Raw genomic sequence first — 25,520 nt, 5'->3', positions numbered from 1 at the left:
AAAAAAAAAGAAAAGTGAATGGGAAACATGTTAGGATGAATCTCTGATTTCTGGACTGGGTAGCTGAGTGAATGATGGGGACACTCATCGAGATGCAAAGTTGTTGGGTGTCTAGAATAGTGCCTGGAGTCATTCCTAGCCCAGCACTTATAACAGTTCCCAGCATGGGTAGATATGTTGACAGAAGAGATGAGAATAATTTCACTGGAACAATGAGGTAAGTAGGAGCTAGTCTGCACTGGGTTGATAAAAGGAATGACAGTGGTGTGAACAAGGGCAGTGTGTTCTTTCCAGAAGCCTGGCTGAGAGAAGAAAAGGGAGAGACAAGAGCTAGAAGATAATACGTGCTAAGGGAGAGGTTTTTCTCAAGATGTCAGACCAAAGGATGTTTGGAAGGAAAAGTCAGTAAAGAAGTTAGATGTAGGAGAGGGGGTGACAGAGCAGGATCCTGGGATGGCAAAAGGGTGGTACCAAAACACAGATGTAGGCTGAGCTGTTGGTAGCAGGGTATGTGTACAGATGCAAATATGTTTATTGGTATAAGGAAGCTGAAAGATCCCCTCCCCACTTCTTCTCAATGAATGCCCCCTACATTTACTAAGTGGTATCACCCAACATTTGAGGGGGGAGTAGAAACTTGGGGCTAGTAGACGGGGGCAATGGAAGAAGGCACTGAGGGATGTTGACTGATAGGCACTGTGAGAGCCCCCGGTGTCATTTTTCTCTAGCTGTACTCAACTGCTGTGCTAGGGTTACAAGCATTGATTCAGAGCTGGTCCCTGTTGGTATCTGGCAGGTGGGATGGAGGAACCTGATTTTACAACAGCTCTAAGGGTTGAGGTTGGAGACTATTTGGAGTAATGAACCAATGGCAATAATGAGGATGTTGATGAGAGTAATAACAGCAATATCAAAATAGAAGATGTAAGCTCCCAGTACTTTGACTCAGTTTTGGTTAAAACCATAGTTAAAAATCATGTCAAAAGCAATAATAAAATTAATTAATTAATTTATTTATTTTTAAAGATTTTATTTATTTATTTGACAGAGAGAGACACAGCAAGAGAGGCAAGAGAGGGAATACAAGCAGGGGGAACGGGAGAGGGAGAAGCAGGCTTCCCGAGGAGCAGGGAGCCCGATGCGGGGCTCGATCCCAGGACCCTGGGATCATGACCTGAGCTGAAGGCAGATGCTTAATGACTGAGCCACCCAGGCGCCCTTGCAATAATAAAATTTAATTAGAAGCCTTGGCAGGAAAGAATTTTATTGATACTGATTCAAGTACCTTTGAGGATACAAAGCTCAGAGGTAGTCATCACTGGAAAGTTGAGAGAGAAAATTAAAGAACAATTACAAGTAAGTCGTCAAGTCACACACACACACACACAGCATCAGCCAGGTAGGACAGTTTTAAGTCAGATATCTACCTATTCCGTATTTCTTCTTCCTGAAATTGAGTTTCTCACAGGTCTATTTGCTGTGATAAGTTGCTTTTTAAATGGAGATATACTAAAAGAATGTAACAGTTAACCTCAAACATAGGATTACCCCGAAGCCTGTTTTTCATGTTTGTTGTGAGGCACTAAATTTACTCACTATATGTTTGTATAGAAAACTGCATGTTAGAATGGTTAAGAAATTCATCTGGGTTATAATAATCATGATCCGAGTCAGCACCTGAGTATATAATTCACCATCTTTGACCTCATTAACTTTGTGATGTAACTCTGTCACTTTGTGAGTAGCATCAATTCACTTGCTTTTTAGAGAGCACCACACTTCCTTGTCTTTGCTTTCTCCTGTCATGGTTATGTGACCAAAATAATCTCATGACTTTAAAACACAATGCAAACCATGTTTTGTTGTTAACAACAATGAACATTTATTGAGCTCTTTCTAAATGCCTGACAGTATGCTAATCACCTTCACATATATTATTTTACCTGGTCCTCACATCAGCCCTGTGAGGTAGGTAAGCAGTTTCCCTTACACAACACACCAGTAACAAACTCTATTACAAAGAGCTGTTTGGCTTGGAGAAGTCAAAATGTCTTTCACTTTTTGGGGGGAAAAAGACATCCACAACTACCTTCAAATATGAGTGGATTCTTTATGGTAGAGTGATCAGCTTGGGTCACGGCACCAAGGGGTAAGGAACCAAGGGTAGAAATTACAAGGAGAATGTTCAAGATGAAACAGATTTTTCTAAATATAATGTGATGCTGGAAAAAGAATTCAAGCACTGGATCGGAGGTGAAACAGACAGCCGCCGAGGGTTATCTATGAACCTCCTCTGTATTTTCCACTTCTTTCATATATTGGCGCATTCACTCTTTTTTCCCATTCAACAAACATTTACTGGCTTGTCCAATATGGTAGCCACTGGCTATTTAAATTTGGCTAAACTTAAATAACATAAAAAATTTGAGTCCCAAATGCACTAACCACATTTTAAGTGCTCAAAACTATATGTGGCTAGTAGCTACCACATGTTTTTTTGAGATCTGACATTTAATTAGTTTCAGGAGTACAACATCATCAATCAATAGGGCTACCATATTCGACAGTTCTGGGAAATGCTATCTCAGACGGCTGACATAGTGACAGTAACCACAAGAATGAAAAATCTTGAGTTCTTGACATTGAGGAACTTATAACCTAGGGGAGAAAAAAATCCACCCAATATTATTTTTTACGAGCTAAACTGAACTCTTGCTGGAAATCGGGCAGTTTGCTAAGCACTTTCTGTGACTATTTAGCTGCAATGCTCCTAACACCATAAAATAGATGTCATTATGCTCACTTTACACTTTAAATTTAAAGGTCAATAACTTGCCCAATATATGTGAAGAGTACTGTAAGGCCTCATGACCAAGAGTATGTGTAGGGCCACGAAAGAAGTTGAGCTAAACTCCATTTGGGGATTTTAAGGAAGATCAGAAGTGGAGAAGGATTAAAACCCAAATCTGTATAGACCATGTTTACTCAACACGTGGGCTATAGACTTAACTACATCGGAATTACTTAGGATGCACGTTAAGAGTGTAGATTCCCTGCACCTGATTATGGGATCTGTGGGCAGGAACCAAGCTCCTCATCTCTGCTCCCGCGATTCTTTACTGTTCATTAAGTGAGGTTTGAGAGCCGCTGTCCCCCTTTGTTCCGCTTTCTCCTGGGTCTCCTGGTGGGAGACCCCGCTGCGTAATCTCGGACAAAAGTCTCGGAGCCTCAGTTTCCCCGTCCGTGAAATGGAGATCCCCGCGGGCCTGCGGCGCGGCTACCAAGGAGGCCACGTACGTCAGGCGCCTGGCACACAGTAGGCGCCCAGAAAACGCGGCCCCCCGCCTGGCGAGTCCCGCCCCTCTCTGCCGGCCCGGGCTGCCTACCCTGGCAGATCTGCTCCCACAGGTTCTTGCCCGGAGGCTCCACGCCCTGTCCTGGCGAGACGGGTAGCTCGGGGGACACGGTGGACACGATGGGCACTGGCGTCCGGACAGTGTCCGACGACTCTGCGGAGCGGGCCGCCTCCTCGCGCTGGGCGGTGCGACTACTTGCCGGACCCGGTGCCGCCATGGCCGCGGTTTCCACAGCAACCGCCCTCCCGGCGAGGCTATGACCCGGAAAGAGCCGAATTCCAGGAGGCGGGCCAGCGACTCGAGATTAACTTCCGGGTCGCGGTAGAGCTGGCTTTCACGTGGAGGCGGGGAAGGTTGGCCTACGGGTGAGTGCTGAAGAGCGGCGCTGGCGGGGCGCCGCGGGCTGTGGAGATTGCGCCTGGGGACTTGCGCGGCGAACTGAGGGGGAAGTGGGTGGCCTGTACCCCAAATCCACACATTCCCCCCACCCCAGTCGCATGTATGTGCTCGCTCTGGCCTGGAAGTTCTCCCGCCTTGGAGCGGGGCCGGGATTCCGTGTAATCCCTCCCTGTGTGTTTGTGCGGAAGCTTTGGCGCGGCGGAGCCTTTGAGGGACCGTTCTCGCCTCCTGGGTCCCTTGCTTCCTGCTCGTGAACCTGCGGCGGCAGTGAGGTGTTAGTTCCATTGTGCAGAGCGCGGGCTCCGCCGTCCTGCGGGCTGGGTTCGAGTCCTTTTTGCCACTTGCTGGCTTTAGGACCCAGGACAAGTAAATTCAAGGCTCGAAGCCTCAGCGAGTCTGAGATGGGGTCTTCACACCGGTCCTCACGAGACTACCGCGAGATTTTAAAAGCGCTTTTGGAGAAAGTGTTTGCTTTGGCTGGAGACGCACTGTAAGATTCTTTCCTCTTCTTGGAGCGAATATATCTGGGGTCGCAGGGTTAAGAAGAGGATCTTCAGTGCTAAAGAGGGAGGAAGCTACAGTGATTACGAACGGCCGAAAGGGGATTAAATTGACTACAGTCTCCCTTTAACTTCTTTGTTCTGATCAGATCGCTTGACCACTCCCGCCACTTGGCTCTCTCGACTGCACCCTCTCCAGGTTTGCACCTTCTCGCCTGCCTTTGCAGGTCGCTCTTCCTCTGTTCTCCGGTTTCCCTGAGGTCTTGTCTTAGGCTCATTCTGTTTGAGACTTAGTTACTATCCATATATTTACAAGTGTTTTTTGTTTTGTTTTACCCATGTCAGCCCAGTCACCCGTGAGCCTCAGACCCACATATCCACCTGTCTACCGAATATCCTCCTGTCCAGTTGGATAGCTCAAGACATCTATGTAAACCAGCCTGTCTCCTGCAGCCCCTAACTACCCGCCTTAAGTTCCTTTTTTTCAGGGATTAACACCACCATCCTGCAGTTGCCTAAGCTGGAAACCTCTGTTCTAGAAACTTTCCAGACAACTGGTAGGCCAGATTAGATGAACTTCATTACTCTGACATCACCACTAGCCTTGCTTTTATCACTATATTTTCATTATCACACCTCTTTTCCTTCTACACCTGCTCCTTGATAGCAGGTGGTTTGTCTTGTTCATCTCTGTATCTCTGATCGCTTCTCGGCCTTTTGGCTAAGATCAAGTGTAGTATCTCTGTATCTCTGGCATTCATTAATTCATTGAGTATTTATTGAACACCCGCTGTGTGTGTTCTTCTCCCCGGACTGTCCGGACGCCAGTGCCCATCGTGTCAGGTACAGAGCTAGGCTTTGGGAATACAGCAGAAAACAGGACAAGAGTGAATTGAGAGGATGTACTCTTGACTTTCCAGGTGCTCCTGGCATGAGTTATAAATGAACTTGAGCCATGGCTTAGTCCTGGCCTGGCTCTTTGAAGCTGCTAATGGTGAGCCAGGTCCATTGTGGTTCCCCAGGGCTCTGAGGCTGAAGCGAGCTTCAGGATGGAGAAGCTCCTGACCTTTCCCTCCCACTGTTCAAACCTTCTGCGAGGGGGGTATTTTGTTTCTGGATTCCCTGGGTGTCTCCATGTCACCTAGTCCAGGGAGCAGCAGCAGCTTGGGTGGTGACTGGAGAGAAGTGGCCCAGCTGGAAGCTCAAATGTACTTGAGGGCACCAGCCCCTTCCCACAGTTGCCTACATGCCAAAAGCTGGGCATTCTAGGTTGCTCTGTGTCATCTTCAATTGTTATATGTTGGTAATTAATTTGAAAATTTAGAAACAGTGAAGCAAGCAGGGGTGTGGCCCCCAACACCTCCCCCTCTCCCTGGCAGTGTTTGATCTGGTTCCATAAAGTATGGATGGGGAAACTGAGGCCCAGAGAAACCAACACTATGCAGCAAGAGGGCGTCAGTCACCATTTGAACCTAGGTCTTGTCAGTCCTAGCTGGGGCTTCTTTCATCATATCTTGTTGCTATTCTTATTACTAGTAATGCCACGTGGGAAGGTAATTAGGAGGGTAAGTCATCCAGGTTGCAGGTGGGGGGAATTAATTTCCAGACAGAAAGGAAAAGAGCTACTTAGATGAACCAAGATAAGGGGTTAATTGTGCCATAGTTATTGCATCTGGTGGGAATCAGCAGGAAGAGTTGACCTCAGGATTTCTTTCCCCTTCATTCAGTGAAAGTAAGCCCCTGAGGACAGCACCTGGTCTGTCTGATTAGATTGCAGATGAATCCTCAGTGGCTGGCAAAGGGTAGGCAGTGGGTAAATTTGTTGAATGGGTCACTAGGCTCAGAGATTTAAGGAAGGGGGTGGGAAAGGGAATCACTTTCCACGGATTATTGTGTATTTTTTCCAATAGCCCTTTGAGAAGGAATTGTTATTTCCCCCCATTTTCCAGATGGGGAAATTAATGTTCAGGGAGGGAGGCTAGGTGACTAGGGCTTAAGTTAGTGAAGGGAGCAGTTTGAATTTGAACCTGGCGTTAATCTGAATTTAAATTCCATTCTACTTCTTTAATCACATTTTCCTTTGTTCCAAAGGAGTCACGCGCCTTTTCCCATCCCCTAACATTTCAGACTAGCCACTCAGAAATGTGGCTCTTGGCACTAACTAGCCGAATTGTACATGGAGTGGTTTGGTATGGAGATAACTTGTACCATTTCTCTTTTCAGGGATGATCACCAAAACCTACAAAGGAGACCTGGGCCTTGGGGTCCCAGAGAAAAAGAAGAAGAAGAAGAAGGTAGTCAAAGAACCAGAGACTCAGTACTCAGTTTTAAACAGTGATAATTATTTCACTGATATCTGTCCCACAAGAGCCACATCCCCCTCAAAGAATGTGGTCCTAGGGCAGGCATCTGAGATCCCTCTAGTGAAGAAAAAGAAGAAAAAGAAGGGCCACAGCACCCTCTGCGAGGAGCACCTAGAACCTGAGACCATATTACGTGCTGGACGGACAGAGAAGTTGTACAGCCCCAGGAAGCAGGCTCTTGGTTCATCTGAGTTCCAGAGTGGGGAGAAGAAAAAAAAGAGGAAGTCCTTAAGGCCTCTGGCCGTGTCTTCTGGCTCAAAAGTGAAGACCTCCCCGGACACAAGACAGGGCGAGGAGGTGACCAGAGTTGGCAAGAAGCCCAAAAAACACAAGAAGGAGAAAAAGGCCCAGGAGGCTGCAGCCTTCTCAGCCAAGGACCCTTGGTTCTGTGAGTCTGGGGATACACTGTACACTTGCTCAGTGGAGAAGGATGGCGAGGAGCAGGCAGCCTCAGGGCAGAAACGGAAGCAGGGGAGCCCCAGGGAATGCAACGTGAAGATGAAGAAGAAAAAGAAAATCTACCAGAAGAGAGATACCTCCCTAGAAGAGCATCTTGAGTGCTCCAAGTCTGTGGAGAGCAGCTCTAGAAAAGGAAGTAAGAAGCCAGTCAAAGTTGAGGCTCCAGAATACATCTCAATAGGACATAACCCCAAGTCCCCTGCAAAGAAGAAAATGAAGTCCAAGAAAAAGGTAGAGCAGCCAGGCATTGAGGAGCCAGCTCTGAAGAGGAATAAAAAGAAGAAGGGGAAAGAGAGCAGAGTAGCAGAAGAACCTTGGGAAGAGGTAGGCATTTCTTCAGAATTAGACTCTGCTTTGGGAGAATAAGGGTGGAAGTTGGGTGTGTGTGTGTTTCTCATATTTGTAGCTGCCAGAACCCTGATAAACTGATTTCAGCCAGAAAAGGGATTTGTTGAGACCTGTAACTGGAAAGGTTAAAAGCTATTTAACTTCAGGTATGGCTGGATCCAGGTGCTCATGGAATATCCTCAATAGTAAAGGTATCCCTTGTTATTGAAACTCTACCCAAGTCCTCACTATCTTCAGTCAAGATCTAAATAAATTGGAATAAAATTTTTAGATGAATCTCCCTTTCTGAACTCTTGCCTTTTGCTGTCCAAAACTCAGGAACCAAATAGTTTGAGATAACATGGTCTGTGGCTATCTGAGCTTATTTTCTGTGCTCAGTATACATGATTTAGATTTCAAATAGATTTGGATTGCAGGAGATGCCCATGTGGCTTTCCCCAGCTCTGGGCTTCGTCGGTTTTGGTTCCAGACAGGCACCTCCCACCTCACAGTAAGATGGTCTCAGAAGCTCCAGGATTTCATCCTAATAATTAGGCTGCCCCCAAAGGGAGAGAGAGAGCCCTTCCGAAACGATTACAGAAGTCGTCTTAGAGCTGCTCTCACAGGCCTCAATTGGATCACACAAGCCAGAATTCCTGATCCTAAGGCGGGGGGCGGGGGGGGAAGGGGCCTAGGGTATCAGTCCCACCTGAACCCCACTGTCTTGAGGTCGGGAGGAAAAGACAGTTTCTGGGAGGAAAACCCAGTCCTAATTCCCAGGAGGAAGGGAATGGTTGATGGTCTGGTGAAGACAACAGATCCACTGTCTCCCTCCTGACAAGCCTCCTTGAGTGGGGGAGGGAAGGGAGGAGATGAGCCAGAACACTTGGACTACATAGGCCCATATCCTCCCCTGTCTGTGCCAGGGCCACACCTCCATTCCTGTCTTTGGGGTATGTATGTGCGTGTGCAGGGGTTTAGATGGTACATGTCCTACTCCAAGCAGATGTCTGGCCTGTTGGGGTAGTGATGGCTGGAATTTTTTGAACACTTACCGTATGCCTGGCACTAAGCTAATGCTCCCCATGTATTAACCCGTTTAATCCTCACATCAGTCTGGTCAGTTAGCTGCTGTGGTCATCCTCATTTGACAGACAAGAAAACATACTCAGAGGAGTTAAATACCTTGATCAAGATCACCCGCCTGTTACAGTGTGGGGCTGGGTTTTAAACCCAATCTGGCTTCTGAACTTGAGGTTTCATCCTTTCTCAGAAGCTGCCCTGTAACTTCTCATAGATGCCAGTATCATTAGAGCCTAAGAAGTGACTGTCTTATATTGGAACAAGCCCTGGATTCTCTTCCCAGTTCTGCACCGACAAGCTCGGTGAGCTCAGACCAGCCACTGCCCCATGGTCCTCAAGTAAGGATGATGGCTAATGTGTATTGAGCACTTACTGGAGGATGGCCCTGGCATTGGAGGGGCTCAGTTAATACTGACTGATGGATGAGCTCCCTGGAGCAGGGTCATCAGGAAGGTGTCTTTGTGGCTCGAGCTCAGCTTGGCCAGGCAGGGTTGAGGAGGGCAAAGGTGGCCTCCATAATCAGGGCGTTCTGGTTTCTGGATTTTTCCCAGTTTTGCCCTAGTCCATTAGATTTGGTTTTACTGGTCTCTTTTATTCAGAAGCTCTTAGGGCCAAGAAGAACTCAGAGGTGGGAGCCTAACCCCCATCAGAATCTAGAATCCCTTCTCTCCGGAGTCCAGTGGAAGGTGGTCAGTCCCCTCTGTTTAACATCTCCTGCGATGGGGACTCTGCTGCCTAGGACAGCCCACTGAGTCAGGAAATGCACACATCTTCAAGGTCAGGATAGGTGATGTGCATGAACAGAGCTCTTTAGGGATCATCACACGTGATGCTGGGTGCCAGGCAGAGCACACCTACAGTAAGGATGCAGGAAATGTGGCAGTTGTCATTACCAAAGGACCAGGGAAAGTGGCTGGCCTGAGGTCTCACTTTCAGAGGGTCCCATGGGGGCTGAGGCCAGTGAGAGAGTGTTGCACGTGTACACATGCCCAGGGCAGGCCCAGTGAGGACACCACATGGAAGCAGAGACCTGTGAGGGGTGTCTGCCGTTGGTCATGCAGAGGGAACAGCAAGCGCAGAGGCCCTGGAAGGAACGAAGACGGGGTAGTGGGAGCTGGAAGTTTAGGGGGCCAAGTGCTAGAGACCAGAGAGGCCACGGGAGCCTAGATTTTTGTGTAAACAAGATGAGAGCCTTTGGAGGGTTTGGGGGAGTGGAGTGATGTGATCCAGTGGAGTTACTAAAGATTTTTTTTTTAAGATTTATTAGAGAAAGCATGCGCACACACAAGTGGGAGGGGCGAGGGGGAGGGAGAAAGAATCTCAAGCAGACTGTGCCAAGTACAGAGCCTGATGTGGGGCTCAATCTGAGGACCCTGAGATCTGGACCTGAGCTGAAACCAAGAGTCGGATGCTTAATCTGCGCCACCCAGGTGCCCCTTAAATTTTTACTTTTTAGATTGGGATACGGTAGACATATAACATGGTACAAGTTTAAGGTGTATATATAACATGTTCCACTTGAGGGTTTTTTTTTTTTTTTTTTTTTTAAGTATTAGAGAGCATGTGTGCACACTAGCAAGCAGGCGGTGGGGCGGGGAGAGGAGCAGAGGGAGGACAAGCAGACTGTGCTGAGCGCGGAGCCCAGTGCAGGGCTTCATCCCACAACCCTGAGATCATGACCTGAGCCGAAATCAGGAGTTGGACGCTTAACTGACTGAGCCGCCCAGGCGCCCCAAGGTTTTATTTTTAAGTAATCTCTATACCCAATGTGGGGCTCGAACCTACAACCCCAAGATCAAGAGTCTCATGCTCTGCTGACTGAGATGGCCAGGTGCCCCTCCAGTTGAGGTTTTAAAGCTCACCTGAGCTGCTGTGCTCAGGTGGGTGAAGAAGCAGGTGTTAAAGACTTGTGGTTGTCCAAACAGGAGAGAAGGCAGTGACTAGGAGTGGGTTGGGGGCACTCTTGAGGAGAGAACTGGGTTTGGGTTTGCTGGCAGGGTCTCCCTCCCCACCCCCCAATCAGGGCCCCGAGCCCACCTGTCCCTTGCTAGTTTCCCTCCCACCATCAGCAGGACCCTTGGCCTCGCTCCTCTTACTGGTTTGGTGCCATGGGAGGTAAGATGATGTCTATGTGGCAGGAAAGGTGCACCAAGCCTAAGTCAGGAGACCCGCATTAGTGTCATCCCTGTCCCTGAGCTGTGGGGGTGACTTCATGATGGTCGCTTCGCCTCTCTAAGCCTTAGTTTCTTCACATGTCAGAAAGGTCAGTGCCATTGTTTTGAGGGGAGAATTGGTGAGAATTGTTCCACGATTCCACAAGAGGACGTCAGAAGTTCTGTAAGTGGCAGGGGTTGAGGTGGTGCTGCGGTCTTTGGTCTTTTCTGGACTCTCGTGATCTCATCTGCTGAGCTGCTGGGGCAGAGGCCATCCTATGCTTGACTTTTACTCCCTTTGCCCTTTTGTGCAGGAGCCTGACACAGACTTAGAGGTGGTGTTGGAAAAGAAAGGCAACATGGATGAGGCGCACATAGACCAGGTACGGCCCAGGTCCTCACCCCCCTTCCATGTGTCTTGCCATCTGCCAGGCACACATTTGTCTCCTACAAGGCAACAAGATCCTGGTCCCAGAGGTGTCAGGGACCCCAAAAGCCACCAGCCAGCCTCTGGCACACTTCCAGTGGTAGGAACTTGGGGCCTCCCCCACTTCATGCTGGGAGACCCCTTCACTACCACAGCTCTGACTGAGGGGCCATCTGTTCATTCAGAGTCCCAGGGCGAGGCTTTCCTCCTTGTAATTGCTGCAGGGAGAGACGGGAGTGTGACCCCAGGAACTGTAACCAGGACAGGGAGCATGTGCTCAGCCAGGCCCATGCATTGCCGTCTCCTGGCCTCGATTCAGGAGTGTTTAGAGAAGTTACTCTGTTGTGGATCTGCTTCTGCCTCTGCCGTGCCCCAGATCCGTAGGTAGACACATCCTTTCACTGGAGCGTGGCTTTCTGGAATCGGGGTGTATGTATGGTCCTGAACCAAATGAGGCCTGGCAGGACGGGGTGGTAACAGCATAGGCATGGCTTTGGGCCGTTACTAACGAGGTGACTTTGGGCAGTCACTAACCTCACTGACCCTCCTTAGGTGGCTGCGAAGACCAAACGAGGTCGTGTTTGTGCGGCACTCAGCAGGGACCTGTCTGATATTTCAGCTTAAGAAGTGGCAGCCATTACCCTGACCACATCCTCTTGCTTTGTCAGCAAGTAATTGCTGGAGAGAAGCAACAGGGTGTGATACAGAGATGACCCTGTCCCTTGGCCCTTCTCCAGGAGAGAAGGAAACCAGAAAGTACTAGCAAATGAGCGGAGTGTGAGGAGGCCTGTAAGATGCCACAGAAGTTCCAAATCTAATGCCTTTGGGGCACTGGGGAACTCTTCCTGGAGGCGGCACATCGAAGTGGGGCCGAGAATATCCGTGAGGTGATGCTGACTACTGGGAGCTCCCTAGCCTTTGGGTCATAGTCGCACTGCTCCCCAGAGTCAGGGCCAACGGTAATGAGCTGGGCAGCTGCACAGAGAGGACACAGGTGGGGCCCTGACCTGTCTAGGACCTTCCATCAGTTCCTTTCCCAGGTGTCCTCCGCCACTCAGGATGCAGCAAGTTGCTGGAACTCAGTCCCCGTGCCTGTGAACTTCCTATGGGCAAGGCTCGCCAACAACCCTTTACTTCTTTTTTGTGCCTGCTGAGTACTTTGATTACTTGACAGTTTTTAAGAAAACCTTTAACCATTTTGGGTGACACATTACCTCAGTGTAAGTGAAGCTTTCTGTTTGACCTCTCCTGTTTTCCCCATAAGTGCTAAAAGTTTACTTTGTTAAAAAATTGCAACCTGAAAACAAAGGCAACCTGAAATCCTACCATCTAATAATGATCATTGTTAGCCCTTTAGTTATATTGTTCCAGATTTTTCCTTTGTAACTATATATGTGTAATTTTAAAGCACTGTGCAATCATGCTCTGTATACTCTTCTTTTAACTTTTGTCATTTAACTGTTGATTGCTTTTCATTTTGGTATATGTACATCTGTATCATTCCACACATGGAGCATGGTTCCACTATAGGAATATATCATTTTCTCATTTTTACGGCTGTCACTTTGTTTTATGTAGTTTTAAACTTACATAAATGGTCACCTTGACTCTATAAATGGTCACCTTGACTCGTAGCCTGTGGGAGATTATAAGGGAGGAGGGGGGACACCTAGGTGGCTCAGTCGGTTGAGCGTCCAATTCTTGATTTCGGCTCAAGTCATGATCTCAGTCATGAGATTGAGCTCCATGTTGGGCTCTATGCTGGGTGTGGAAGCTGCTTGAGATTCTTTCTCCCTCTCCCGCCTCCATCGCCACCACCCCAAACTCATACATGCACATGCGCTCGCTCTCACTGCCCCCCAAAAAAAAGGGAGCAGAAGAAAGGCCACAAATTGGGACAGCTGAAGTTATACCTAATCCTTAGAAGGGAGGACAAGGCCCTGGAAGCTTTTTTTTGTAATTGAAGTGTGGTTGACATACAATGTTACAGTAGTTTCAGATGTACAACCTAATGATTCAGTAATTACGTATTTTATGAAATGCTCACCACAGTAAGTGTAGTTACCATCTGTCACCATACAAAGCTTTTACAATATTACTATGTTCCCTGTGCTGTACTTTACATGCCTGTGACTTATTTATAACTAGAAGTTTGTACCTCTCAATCTCTTTCACCTATTTGAGCCCATCTGCCTATACCCCTCCATCTCTCAACCACTAGTTTTCTGTTTTTATGAGTCATTTCTGTTTTGTTTGTTCTTTTTTCTGTCTCAGTGATTTCACTTAGCATAATACACTGTAGGTCCATCCATGTTGTTGCAAATGGCAAGAGTTCATTCTTTTTCATGACTGAGTAATATTCCACTGTGTTGGGTGCCATGTGTGTACGTGTACATATGTGTACACATACCACATCTTTTTGCATTCATCTATCAGTGAACACTTAGGATGCATCCATATGTTGGCTATTGTAAATAATGGGATAAACATAGGGGTACATATATCTTTTCAAATTAGTGTTTTCCTTTTCTTTGGGTAAATACCCGAAGTAGAATTACCGGCTTATATGGCATTTCAGTTTTTAAATTTTTGAGGAAATTCCATGCTGTTTTTTAGAGTGGTTGTACCAATTTACATTCACACTAACCATGTACAAGAGTTGCCTTTTCTCTGCATCCTTGCCAACACTTGGTATTTCCTGTCTTTTTGATACTAGCCATTCTGACTGGTGTAATGTGATAGCTCATTGTGGTTTTGATTTGCATTTTCCTGATGGTTAATGATGTTGAACATCTGTTCATGTGTCTGTTGGCCATTTGTATGTCTTCAGAACAGTGTCTATTCAGGTCCTCTGCCCTTTTATTTATTTATTTATTTTTGGTATTGTATGAGTTCTTTATATATTTTGAATATTAGCCCCTTATTGAATATATTATTTGCAAATAAGTTGATCCTTGAACAACATGGGTTTGAATTGCACAAGTACATGAATACATGGATTTTTTTTGATACAGTATGTAAATGCATTTTTTCTTCCTTACGATTTTAACACCTTTAGCTTTATTGTAAGAATACAGTATGTAATATGTATAACTTACAAAATCTGTGTTAATCAACTGTTTATATTATTGGTAAGGCTTCAAGTTAACAGTAGGCTACTAATAGATAAATTTTGGGGGAGTCAGAAATTACATGTGGATTTTCAACTGTGCAGGGAATCTGTGCCCTCACCCCTACTTGTTCAAGGGTCAACTGTATCATCTCCCATTCAGAGGTTGCCTTTTCTTTTGTTATGATTTCCTTCACTGTGCAGAAGCTTTTTAGTTTGATGTAGTCCAAATTGTTTTTTTAATTGCCCTTGCCTGAGGAGACAAATCCAGAAAAACATTGCTAAAACTGATGTCCAAGTGTTTATTGCCTATGTGTTTTGTTTTTGTTTTTTTTAAGATTCTATTTATTTATTTGAGAGAGAGAGCATGAGATGGGAGAGGGTCAGGGGCAAGCAGGCTCCCCGCCGAGCAGGGAGCCCAATGTGGGTCTTGATCCCGAGACTCTGGGATCATGACCGAAGGCAGTTGCCCAACCACAGCCACCCAGGCGCCAGCCTATGTTTTTTTTTTTTAAGGTGTTATTTTATTTGAGAGAGAATGAGCAGGGGGAGGGGCAGAGGGAGAGGGAGAAGCAGGCTGCCCACTGAGCAGGGAGCACTATGGGGGCCTAATCCCAGGACCCTGGGATCATGACCTGAGCCGAAGGCAGACACTTAACTGACTGAGCCACCCAGGTGCACCGCCTATGTTTTCTTTTAGGGCTCCTGTGGTTTCAGGTCTCACATTTAAGTCTTGAATTCTTTTTGAGTTTATTTTTGTGTATGGTATAAGCAAGTGGACCAGTTCCATCCTTTTGGTATAGCTGTCCAGTTTTCCCAACACCATTTATTAGAGACCATCTTTCCCCCATTGTATATTCTTGGATCCTTTGTCCATAGATTAATTGACCACATAAATGTGGGGTTTTTTTTCTGGGCTCTGTGTTTTCTTCTATCAATCTGTGTGTCTGCTTCTGTGGCAGTACCATTCTGTTTTGATTACTGTTGCTTTGTAGTATAGTTTGAAATTTGGGATTGTGCTACCCCCAGCTTTGTTTTCCTCAAGATTGCTTTGGCTATTCAGAGTCTTGTGGTTCCATACAAACTTTAGGATTGTTAGTTCCAGTTCTATAGAAAATGCTATTGGTATTTTGATAGGGATTGCATTGAACCTGTAGATTGCTTTGGGTAGTATGGACATTTTAACAATATTAATTCTTCCAATCCATGAGCATGGTATATCTTTCCATTTATTTATGTGATCTTCAGTTTCTTTCATCAGTGTCTTATAGTTTTCAGAGTATACCTCTTTTGCCTATTTATTCCTAAGTATTTTATTCTTTTTGATGCAGTTGTAAATGGGAGTGTTTTCCTTTTTTTAAGACAGAGATAGCGAATGGGGGGTGGGTGGGTAAAGGGAGAAAGAGAATCTTAAGCAGGAGATCTCACGACCCTGAGATCATGTTAAGAGTCAGACGCTTAACCAGCTGAGCCACCCAAGTGCCCCCAGGGGTATTTTTTTAATTTCTCTTTTTGATAGGTTGTTATTAGTGTATAGAAATGCAACAGATTTTTTTTTTTTAAGATTTTATTTATTTATTTGACAGATAGTGAGAGCAGGAACACAAGCAAGGGGAGTGGGAGAGGGAGAAGCAGGCTTCCCGCAGAGCAGGGAGCCTGATGTGGGACTCGATCCCAGGACCCTGGGATCATGTGACCTGAGCCGGAGGCAGATGCTTAACAACTGAGCCACCCAGGCACCCTGCAACAGATTCTTATATATTGATTTTGTATCCTGCAGCTTTTACTGAATTCATTTATTAGTTGTAATAGTTTTTTGGTGGAGTCTTTAGGGTTTTCTATACAGAGTATCATGCCATCTGCAGGTAGTGACAGTTTTCTTTCTTTCCAATTTGGATCCCTTTTCTTTTTCTTGTCTCTTGTGGCAGACACTTCAATACTGTGTTGAATAAAAGTGATGAGAGTAGATATTTTTGTTTTGTTTCTCATCTTAGAGAAAAAGTTCGCAGCTTTTCACCATTTAGTATGATATTAACTTTGGGTTTATCATTTATGGCCTTTTATGTTGAGGTATGTTCCCTCTGTACCCACTTTGTTGACAGTTGTTACCATGAATTGATGATGAATTTTGTCAAATGCTTTTTCTGCATGTATTGAGATGAGTATTTTTATTCATTTTGTTGATGTTGATTTACAGATATTAAACCATCCTTGCTTCCCTGAGATAAATCCTACTTGATCATGGTGAATGATCCTTTTAATGCTGAATTCAGTTTGCTAACATTTTGTTGAGGACTTTTGCATCTATGTTCATCAGGGATATTGGTCCTGGAAGCTTTTATATCAAACAGCAGGGTCATTAGTCCACTGATGGTGGCCTTGAGCCATGCTGGCAACATTGTATAAGATGTACCTACTGTGGACCAGGCACTTTGTTAGGTTCTTACATTCTGCACCCAACAATTTCATGTGGGGTAGGGGGTTCTCCCACCCCAGCAATACTTGGCCACCAACTGGGTGGCCTACCATTCAGCTCAGTTCTGACACTGTATATCTGGAGATCGTGTCACATCCCACAGGTTAAGGACTCAGTCCCACCAGACTGCTCCCCACCCATGCCCCAGTTCAGATGCCAGTTACAAGCTGGATTGTCACCTGTGCTTCTTACCAGGCTGTTATAGATGGGAGGTTCTGATAACCCCCTCCTTGGGTTTTATTAATTTGCTAGAGCAGTTCACAAAACTCAGAGAAACCTTTTACTTACAAGATTGTTGTTTATAATAAAAGGATATAAATCAGGAAGAGCCGGATGGTGGTGATACATAGGGCAAGGTATGGGGAACTGCACTGAACTTGCGTGCCCTCTCCAAGCATACCACTGTCCCCAAATCTCCATGTTTTCACCAACCCTGAAGCTCTCTGAACACCCCCCTCTTTTGGGGGTTTTATGGAGGCTTCATTACATAGGCACGATTGATTAAATCATTGGCCATTTGGTGATTGATTCACCCTTCAGCCCCTCTTCCTTCCTTGGGGGTTGGAGATGGGACTGAAAATTCCAAACCTCTAGTCACAGGGTTGGTTCACCTGGCAACCAGCCCCTATTCTTAGGTTCTTTCAGGCATTCACCTCATTAGCATAACAAAACATGTTATGAGGCATTCACCTCATAACATAACATTAACAAAACAACTTGATGACTCCTTGCTTTGGAAATCCCAAGGGGTTTAGGAGTTTTGTGCAGAAACTGGATGAAGACCAAATATGTATTTATTATGAATCCGATCACAATTCTGTTTCTCCCATTTATCCTCCAAGGTAGCTGATATTTCTACTTGCAGATAAATGGAAGTACACAAAGGTTAAGTGACTTACGCAAGGCCACACTAGTTAATGGCAGAGCTAAGATTCAAACTAACCTGTGCCTGACTTCAGTGCTATTTCTAGAAAACAGTGCTGTCCCGAAAGTTAACTACAGTATCTTCTGTACAGGAAGGCAGGGCTTCAGGCAGTACGCTTTGGGAAGTTTCTACCCAGTATGGCTATTACAGACAAAAAAGGTTCTAGTGCTGAAAGTGGATAAGGCTCAGTTTGTAGGAAAGTTCATTCTTTTTTTTTTTTTTTTTTTTTTTTATTCATGAGAGTCAGAGAGAGAGATAGAGAGAGGCAGCGGCAGAGGGAGAAGCAGGCTCCCCGCCTAGCAAGGAGCCCGATGCGGGACTCGATCCCAGGGCCCTGGGATCGTGACCTGAGCCGAAGGCAGATGCTTAACCATCTGAGCCACCCAGGCATCCCAGGAAAGTTCATTCTTAAAAGAAGTTCATTCTTAATCCAAAACAAGGATTAATGAAGCTGCCCATTTTAGGCCAAGGGATTGCAGCCTTGGGTTGCTTAGAGGATACTTTTGACAAATGCCTGCCCCAATTTGCAGCAGAGGGAAGCTGCTCTCCCTCTTGTCACCCTCTTGTCCTCCTGCCCTGTCTCTCTGCTCGGTTTTAAGCTCAGAGGAAAACTGTCCCATTTCCCTCTTTTCTTTCCTCTCCCTTGTTCAGGTGAGGCGAAAGGCCTTGCAAGAAGAGATCGATCGTGAGTCGGGCAAAACAGAAGCTTCTGAACCGAGGAAGTGGACAGTAAGTTTGCTGCTCAGGCTCTGGTCGGTTGCATACCCCGGCACCGTGAGTCCTCCTTCTGCATGTTGCACCCTGAAGAGCAGAGTGCTGGGAGACCATGTTAGTCCAGGCCCCTGAGGCTGTCCCTGTGTGCCTGCTGGCTCTTTTCACTGCAGAACTTGTCCTGAGCTAATTTCCTTCCTTCTGAAAGGGGTGCTTGCCTCCCTCCTGGAGAGCTGGCCAAGGAAGATAAGCAGCCTGAACCTTTGTCTCCTGCTGTGGATGGGTGGGGTGTCCCACACATTAGTCACTGAGGGCATGTGACAGGCGCTTTCCAGCAGTGGATGATGACCTCAAAAGGCTGCTTGGACCAGGGCAGGAGGCAGAAGTGAGAGCAGTGTGGTAGCAGGCCTCTCTCAGGACTGCCTTCGAGGTCCAGTTGAAATGGGAGATTTCCAAACCAGGCCTGAGGAGATGGGACAGGAGAGAGTGCAGCACAAGGACCACAAAGTCAGGCTGAGGGGGCTGAGGGATGTGGGCAGGACGGTGGGCCATACCAGGCCGGCCATACCAGGCCAGCCTCGGTGGCCATCGTAGGGAGCGTGCACTGGGCTCTAAGTACTGTGGGAGCTGCTGGAGGGCATTTATGTAGGGGAAATGGGGAGTGGGTTAGAAGGCTCAGCCTGCAGGCCTGAGGACTGAGATGGTGGCAGAAGATAGAAGAAAACAGCTTCATAATCCAAAAAGACTTGTTAATAGATTGGATTTGGGGGAGAGGGAAAGAAGGATCCAGACAACAGGGAAGCCTTGCCTGTCTGCACTGTTAAGTCACAGTTTAACATAGGAAAGAACAACTGATTTGGATCAAAAGACAAGTTCAGTTTCGGGCTCTGCCACTTTCTATTTGTGAGACTCAGGCAAGCAATGTCTTCTCTCTGAGCCTCAGTTTCCACACCTGTAGAATGAGACTCATACTCTGGTCCAGTGGGATATGGAGAGGGGCTTTGTTATGTGTCTTCCCTCTGGGTATTCTCTCCTTTCTCCCCAACCTCTTGAGCTGAGCAGAGCTGATAGACACCGTTATTGACTTGAGGAAGGCAAGAAACAGGACAGCATCATTCAGAACCTTTGGCTCCAGGGGCTGTACCCAGAAGGACCTGATGGGGGAAGAGGGCTCCTGGGGCCCAGGGGCGGTATCTGCTGGGGACACTTTAGGTGGCATTACCTCCCAGGACCTAGGGCCACTTGACCGCTGAGGCATATGGTGGGGCTTCCAGAGTGGCTGTGGGCCACTGCCGGAGGGTCCCCTTTCAGTGGGTCAGCAGCCCTTGGAGAGCTAGCCTACCTATGACTGGTCAGCCTCTGGCAGCACTCTCCTCAGACCCAGTGCAGGAGTGTCCGAGCTGGTTTCTCATCCTAGAAATTGTAGACCCAGGAAGCTGTAATTATGCCTGCAACTGGGCCACTATGAAGCTGGGAGAATTTGTCACTGCTTCACTCGGGGCAGGTGTCGCAGTGACTGGTTCTTACTGTTCTCCCAAATCTGACCTAGAAATAAGTGCTAAGCTGGGATTTGGCTTGCAAGTGGAAAGTTTCCAGGCAGTATGGAGGTCACCAATTGGGGTGGGGTGGGAAGAATGACAAATTATCAAGGATTTAAAGTTGCCAAACATTGTGCTCTGGGTTGTCGGTGTAAAATGTGATTTGATCCGTAGCTGAAGCCCTGTGAGAAGGGTATTACACTCTATTTTATAGATGACGACATTGAGGCTCAGAGAGTTTAGGTGATTTGACCAGGGTCACACAGGTAGGCTGGATTCTTGGGTGTCTGTGACTTTAAACTCCTAGTTTTCTTGAGCCAGGTTTCTTGTCTCTCTCACAGATATGGGAAGGACAGGGGTCTTTTCTTATGCAGCTTCTCTGAGGGACTGTCTTGAATTTTCTTGAACATGGATGATTTGTGTATAGGTGGTAGAGTACTCTGGACAGGAATTGGAACCCCCAAGTTCCTGGAGTTCCTGGGCTGGCTCAGCTTCGGACTCAGCTGTGTGACCCTTGACCTCTCTGGGCCTCCACTCCCTGCTATGAAATGCAGTGCTTGTGTGAAGAGAAGTTCATTTCAGATTCCCACTTGCCTCCTCCTCCTTCCAACTGTCAGAAACCTTAGGCTGAGGGAAGAGTGGGTAGCCAGCTGGTGAGGTGAGGTGAGTTGTGCTGGGAGGTGTGTAGAGGTGTGTTGGGAGGTGAGGTTGTTGGAGGTGAGGTGAGGTGAAGTATGCCATGCTCTTTGCAGTGAGTGAGGGAAGGAGTAAAGCAGACAGGCAGCTCCATGGTGGGCCCTGGTGTAGGCCAGACCTGAGATAGAATTCCAGCAGGGTCGTTAATGAGGTTTGTGCCCCCAGTTAAGCTGCAGACCTCCCATTTCCTTATCAGTAAAATGGGAATGCTAACAGTATTCCTCATAGGGCTCTTGTTAGAATTCAGAAGACAGTCCATTGATGTGCTCATGAGCACTGTGCCTGGTACATAGCCAGCATTTAATCAGCTGGATCCTCCCTGGTGGGGCTGGGGCTGGGGAAGGGGCAGGACTTTGGAAACCAGGAAAATAACCACCTCTTTTTCTCTATACAGGGAACTCAGTTTGGCCAGTGGGATACTGCCAGCTTTGAAAACGAGGAACAGAAACTGAAATTTCTCAAACTGATGGGTGGCTTTAAAAATGGGGCCCCTTCATTCAGCCGCCCCTCTAACACGATCGGAAGGCCCAACATGGCTCTCAGCAAGAAGGCGGCCGACGCCCTGCAGCAGAACCTGCAGCAGGACTACGACCGGGCCATGAGCTGGAAGCACAAGCGGGGCGCTGGCCTTGGCTTCTCCACCGCCCCAGACAAAACCTTTTATATTGACAGGAATGCTTCCAAGTCGATTAAGTTTGAAGATTAGACTCTACTGTCTTGTCCTTCAAAACAGCCCAAATTGCTTTTATTATTCATTTATGCAGTTGAAAGCCATCTGACAACTGTCTCAGATCAAACCTCTGCAGAGATTAAGGAAAACTCTGCCTGTGTGCTTGGACGAAGTAGGGTCAGGGAGCTCATGTTTCAGAAGCCAAGAGAACATGTGAGTGGCTAACACCTACTATTTTGTGTATTAAGCATTCCATCCCTGTGTGAAGACATCAGCATATATAAATAATAGCTAAATTTGCTGAGTGCTTAGTATGTGCCAGGTACGTACTACTGTGTTTCCCTCGCATTAATGTAGTTAGTAATTATGAAATAGGTGCTATTATCCCCATCTTACTGATGAGGAAACTGAGGTTCAGGGATGAAGTAATAAAATTGCCCAGTTCACCCAACCAGTAAGTGCCACGTGTTGGACTTCTGTATCCCACGTCCTGTGTCACTATTCACTACTCCGAATGTCCCCTTCTAGGGAATTTCACCAGGAATACTCATGGGGGATGAAAATCTCTTGATTGAAGAGACAAGTTTTGTGAGATGTCTAAATCTCAAATAGGAAGTAGAATTGATGGTAAACAGGTAAGAGCAAGCTCATTTTCTTTTCCCATCCTGAAGGCAAAGAGGGGTCTGAATGGCCACCAAGCAGATGTGGCTGAGCGTCCTCTGTGGTTGGGAAATGTGTTTCTAAACCAATTTTGCCTTTTCTGGCTCTCTTGCCTTCCATCCTCAGTGTTGAGCTTGGATTTAATCTTCATGCTTTAACTGAATTCTGACCAAGGCATTTTAGAGAGACTGTTAGTCTTAATGAACTGACGGCAAATTCCCAGGGATATGTCTATTAGAATCTTTGTGACCACAAGGGAGAGAGTCCTAGGTGACTTGTGTGGTGGAGGTCTAATGCCAGGAGGCCTGGGATGCACAGGAAGTTGCCTCATCATGACACTGCTGCTATGCCTGGACCCTACAACCAGCCTCACAGAGCTCCAGGTACAGTGACCTGAGTGACAAATGACCACCTTTTCCATTCACCTAGCATTTTGCATCTGAAAATACAGGTTCTGAGTGTGACATTTTCACATCACTTGGCCTGAATGCCTCCTACAGATATCCCAGCTCAGGTAGCTAAATAGCCAGGATATTCAGTCTCTCACTGGGCAGGAAGTCCTGATGTGTAGGGATTGACTCAGCAACTCAGCAAGGAAATGTTCTTTTCCTCTCTGCTCCATCCATCCTATTGGCTTCATCAGGCTGCTTGAAAGAATAGCTGTAGCAGTTCTAGGTGGGATATCAAGATACTAGAACATTCCAGAGGAAGAAGAAAAACCTTTTGGCTCAAGGAAAGTTCCAGAAGACCTTTCATCGTCATTCATTGCCTAGTGGTCATACGCCCATTTCTGAGCCAGCCCCTGGCGTGTGGAGGAAGAGTCTCCTCAGGCCAGTCATAAAGGAAGAGTGAGGGGCAGGTGCTGGCAAGACAAACATGGAGTCCACTACTGCCCCACTGGGCAGAGGTGAGGCGGGCCTGCCTGGGTGCTGCCTAGTAAGCATGGGCCAGGGAAGAGGTCGCACAAATCTATCCCAGCAGTGTTTCAGGTGGGTCACTTCACTCGGAATGTGAATTGGGCCTTTGATGGATTCAACCTTGAGATACATGATGGAAGAGGCCATCTAAGTGCCTGGAAGGTAAGGTTCTGTGTTTGAGTTAGCTACTTCAGAGCACCTCCTTTTCACAGGGGGATAAATCTCTCCTGGCCTTGATCTACACCACAGGAATTCACTCACTGTATTGACTGTTTCTCTCAGTCTTTTTAACTTGTCAAGAGATCACTCTACAGTTTGGGCCTGCCTTGGCTCGTCAGGAAGGGTTGTGCTCAACCATCTCTTGGGTGATTCTGGAGATTAGTTAATTAGTTGTCCACTCTCTTGTCCCCATAGTGATAGTTCTCATTAGCGATGTGATGGTCAGGCCTTTCCCCTCCTGTCATTTAGTATAAATAGTCCGTGTAATAGGATTTGACTTTCAAACTTAATGTATCACCATTGGCTGAAGAGTTCCACTGGCTTAGGAGAAGGTTTATAGTTTGTTTCTGAAGGAGGGTCTAACCAGAGCAGATGGAACAGCCCAGACAGCAAGATGGCCAGTGGCCTCAAAATGGACTTAACCTTGGTCTGCATTGACAAGAGTGGCAGAGACACCATTTCCCAAGTGAGGAGGTCTCTGTCCTGTAGCAGTGTGCAGTCCCGGGAGGATTTTCACTCTGAGCTTCCTGTGTTAGCTGGGGTCCTCGCTTTTGTGAATTAAACGCATTGACTTGTGCCACCTCTGCCCCTTTTCCCCATGTCCAGAGCCATCAATTTGCAAGGGTTTTTTGGGTGTGATTTCCTATGCTCTTGATGTCTTGACTCTGTAGAACACAGCATGTCTCCACTGCAAAAGGCGGTTTTGGGATTTTTACTCAGAATCGGGGCAGGAGAGGTCTGGCATATAGCACAGCCAAGGTCTTAGTTGAATATTTAACAGCCCTGTTCTCATTTCTCCCTTGGGGATTTCTCACTCGACTGACCCTCCTATTGGCAGGGTCCTTCCCTCCTCAGTTGCCCTTATCCAGCTATCTCTGAAACCTTATGATTCTTAATTACTTCATCCTTTGCAGTGATTCCTGCTATTTCTGCCTTAGCCTGCTAGGCCCTACCCTGAGACTTGCTTTCCATAACTAGACCGGTCCATCAAAAGTATTTGCTAGATAGACAAAGTTCTCCTCGAAAAGAAATTGTGTATTCAGCTCTACAAACAGAATTATTGAGGTTTGTGATTGGCAGAATAATGACCCCCCATGGGGTCATTGGACCCCATGGACAACATATGTTGTCCATGTCCCAGTCACCAGAACCTATGAGTGTTAGCACACAAAAGAGAGTTTAGGGTAGCAGATGGAATTACAGTTGCCAGTCAGCTGACCTTAAAATAAGATGATCCTGGATTGTCTGATTGGGCCCAGTGTAATCATATGGGTTCTTAACTGTAGAAGGGGGAGGCAGAAATGTGGAAGAGACTTGTAAGAAAAACTCAACAAGCTGTTGCTGGTTTTAAGTTAGAGGAAGGGGCCACAAGCTAAAGAATGCAGATGGCCTCTAGAAGCTAGGAAGGTCAAGAAAACATTCTCCCCCACCTGCCCCCAGAGCCTCCAGAAGGAACAAAGCCCTGCCCATACCTTCATTTTGAGGGTAAGCCTGCTGAGACCTGTTGGACTTGGGAAAAACAGATCTGCAAGGTGATAGAATTGTATTGTTGTAAGCCACTAAATTTGTGGTAATTTGTTAAAGCAGCAATAGAAAAGTAATACAAGTCTCATGCAGAACTTTTCCTCATTTTTTTTTACCTTATTTCTTAAAATTCTTTGAATTTTTATTGTTCCATTGTCCTTTGTAATGACATCCCCTGTAGGCTCTGGTTTTCAGAGATTGGCTAATTGATTCAGTAATGGGCTGAGGAAAACCACAACAGATCATAGAAAATCTAAGCCTTTGCCTGGGCCTGGTGACAGATGGTTCTGAAGCTCCTTTGAGGTAATGCATTACTCAACCTAATACGAAAGTCCAAATTCATGTCAATTTAAGAACATTATGTTACTCAGGCTTGGGAATGAACGCTGTCTGATATGAACAGCCTCAGAGTAGAAGAAAAGACTTAAAGCGGGTAATCTGTGAATTTGCCAATTGTGTTTCATTCAAACAGATGTATCATATAGTAACAGTGGTATATGAAATAATTTTAATGGAAATAATTTTGTGAAATAAAGGTCCCTTGGTAATATTTGAGTAATACCACCATGCTTTCTGAACTTCTGTATGTTTTGTTCAGTAAAGGGGAGCAAAAGGGTTATTCAGAATCCGCTGTTCTTTTTTTTTTTTTTAAAGATTTTATTTATTTCTTTGAGACAGCATGAGAGGGAGGAGGGTCAGAGGGAGAAGCAGACTCCCTGCCGAGCAGGGAGCCCGATGCGGGACTCAATCCAGGGACTCCAGGATCATGACCTGAGCCGAAGGCCGTCGCTTAACCAACTGAGCCACCCAGGCGCCCTAGAATCCGCTGTTCTTTAACGTAGGCTCTTTTCTCAGGCTGGGGGCCAGGGGTGGGGGGTGGGGGGGAAATTAACAATTAAGTTGGCCAGAAAATCCATATATATTCTTTCGTCCTAAACTGTTCAGTAAAAATATGAATTTAATACAAATTTATTTTTAAAAATTATTTTAGCCACTTTTACTGAGATT

General features: G+C 46.5%; 2 protein-coding genes and 1 pseudogene across 9 annotated transcripts in view; 2 read left to right on the top strand and 1 right to left on the bottom strand.

The window, feature by feature from the left end:
• Positions 1 to 3,573, bottom strand: part of IQCK (IQ motif containing K) — a 129,131-nt gene extending 125,558 nt beyond the window's left edge. For all 5 annotated transcript variants that reach the window (XM_045875086.3, XM_064592611.1, XM_054507533.2 and 2 more), the window contains exon 1: positions 3,387 to 3,573. In XM_045875086.3, the coding sequence (XP_045731042.1) occupies positions 3,387 to 3,573 (187 nt within the window). The remainder of the gene's footprint in view (positions 1 to 3,386) is intronic.
• A 6-nt stretch (positions 3,574 to 3,579) lies between these two features.
• On the top strand, positions 3,580 to 25,068 carry KNOP1 (lysine rich nucleolar protein 1). Of its 4 annotated transcripts, none has more exons than XM_045875082.2 (5): positions 3,580 to 3,721; positions 6,479 to 7,401; positions 10,955 to 11,023; positions 18,229 to 18,306; positions 20,917 to 25,068. In XM_045875082.2, the coding sequence occupies exons 2-5, from the start codon at positions 6,481 to 6,483 to the stop codon at positions 21,226 to 21,228; spliced, it is 1,380 nt and encodes a 459-aa protein (XP_045731038.1). In that variant the 5' UTR covers positions 3,580 to 3,721; positions 6,479 to 6,480; the 3' UTR covers positions 21,229 to 25,068. The 4 variants fall into 4 exon arrangements, with proteins under 4 accessions (XP_045731038.1, XP_045731039.1, XP_054363506.1 ...); XM_054507531.2 differs by lacking the exon at positions 3,580 to 3,721 and adding an exon at positions 3,864 to 4,245; XM_064592610.1 differs by lacking the exon at positions 3,580 to 3,721 and adding an exon at positions 4,282 to 4,454.
• On the top strand, positions 4,957 to 5,047 carry LOC123845190 (U2 spliceosomal RNA; annotated as a pseudogene).
• Positions 25,069 to 25,520: the final 452 nt, after the last annotated feature.

The sequence above is a fragment of the Mirounga angustirostris genome, unplaced genomic scaffold, assembly GCF_029215605.1.
Source record: "Mirounga angustirostris isolate CCGP_5_RB_7025 unplaced genomic scaffold, mMirAng1.0.hap1 SCAF_5, whole genome shotgun sequence".
Taxonomy (NCBI): Eukaryota; Metazoa; Chordata; class Mammalia; order Carnivora; family Phocidae; genus Mirounga; species Mirounga angustirostris.
This window is presented reverse-complemented; position numbering and strand designations above follow the sequence as displayed.

Coding starts and splice junctions, on each gene's coding strand:
- KNOP1 (XM_045875082.2), top strand. CDS start 6,481: ATGATCACCAAAACCTACAAAGGAGACCTGGGCCTTGGGGTCCCAGAG. Junction 11,024..18,228: donor ATGAGGCGCACATAGACCAG/GTACGGCCCAGG, acceptor TCCCTTGTTCAG/GTGAGGCGAAAGGCCTTGCA. Junction 18,307..20,916: donor CTGAACCGAGGAAGTGGACA/GTAAGTTTGCTG, acceptor TTCTCTATACAG/GGAACTCAGTTTGGCCAGTG.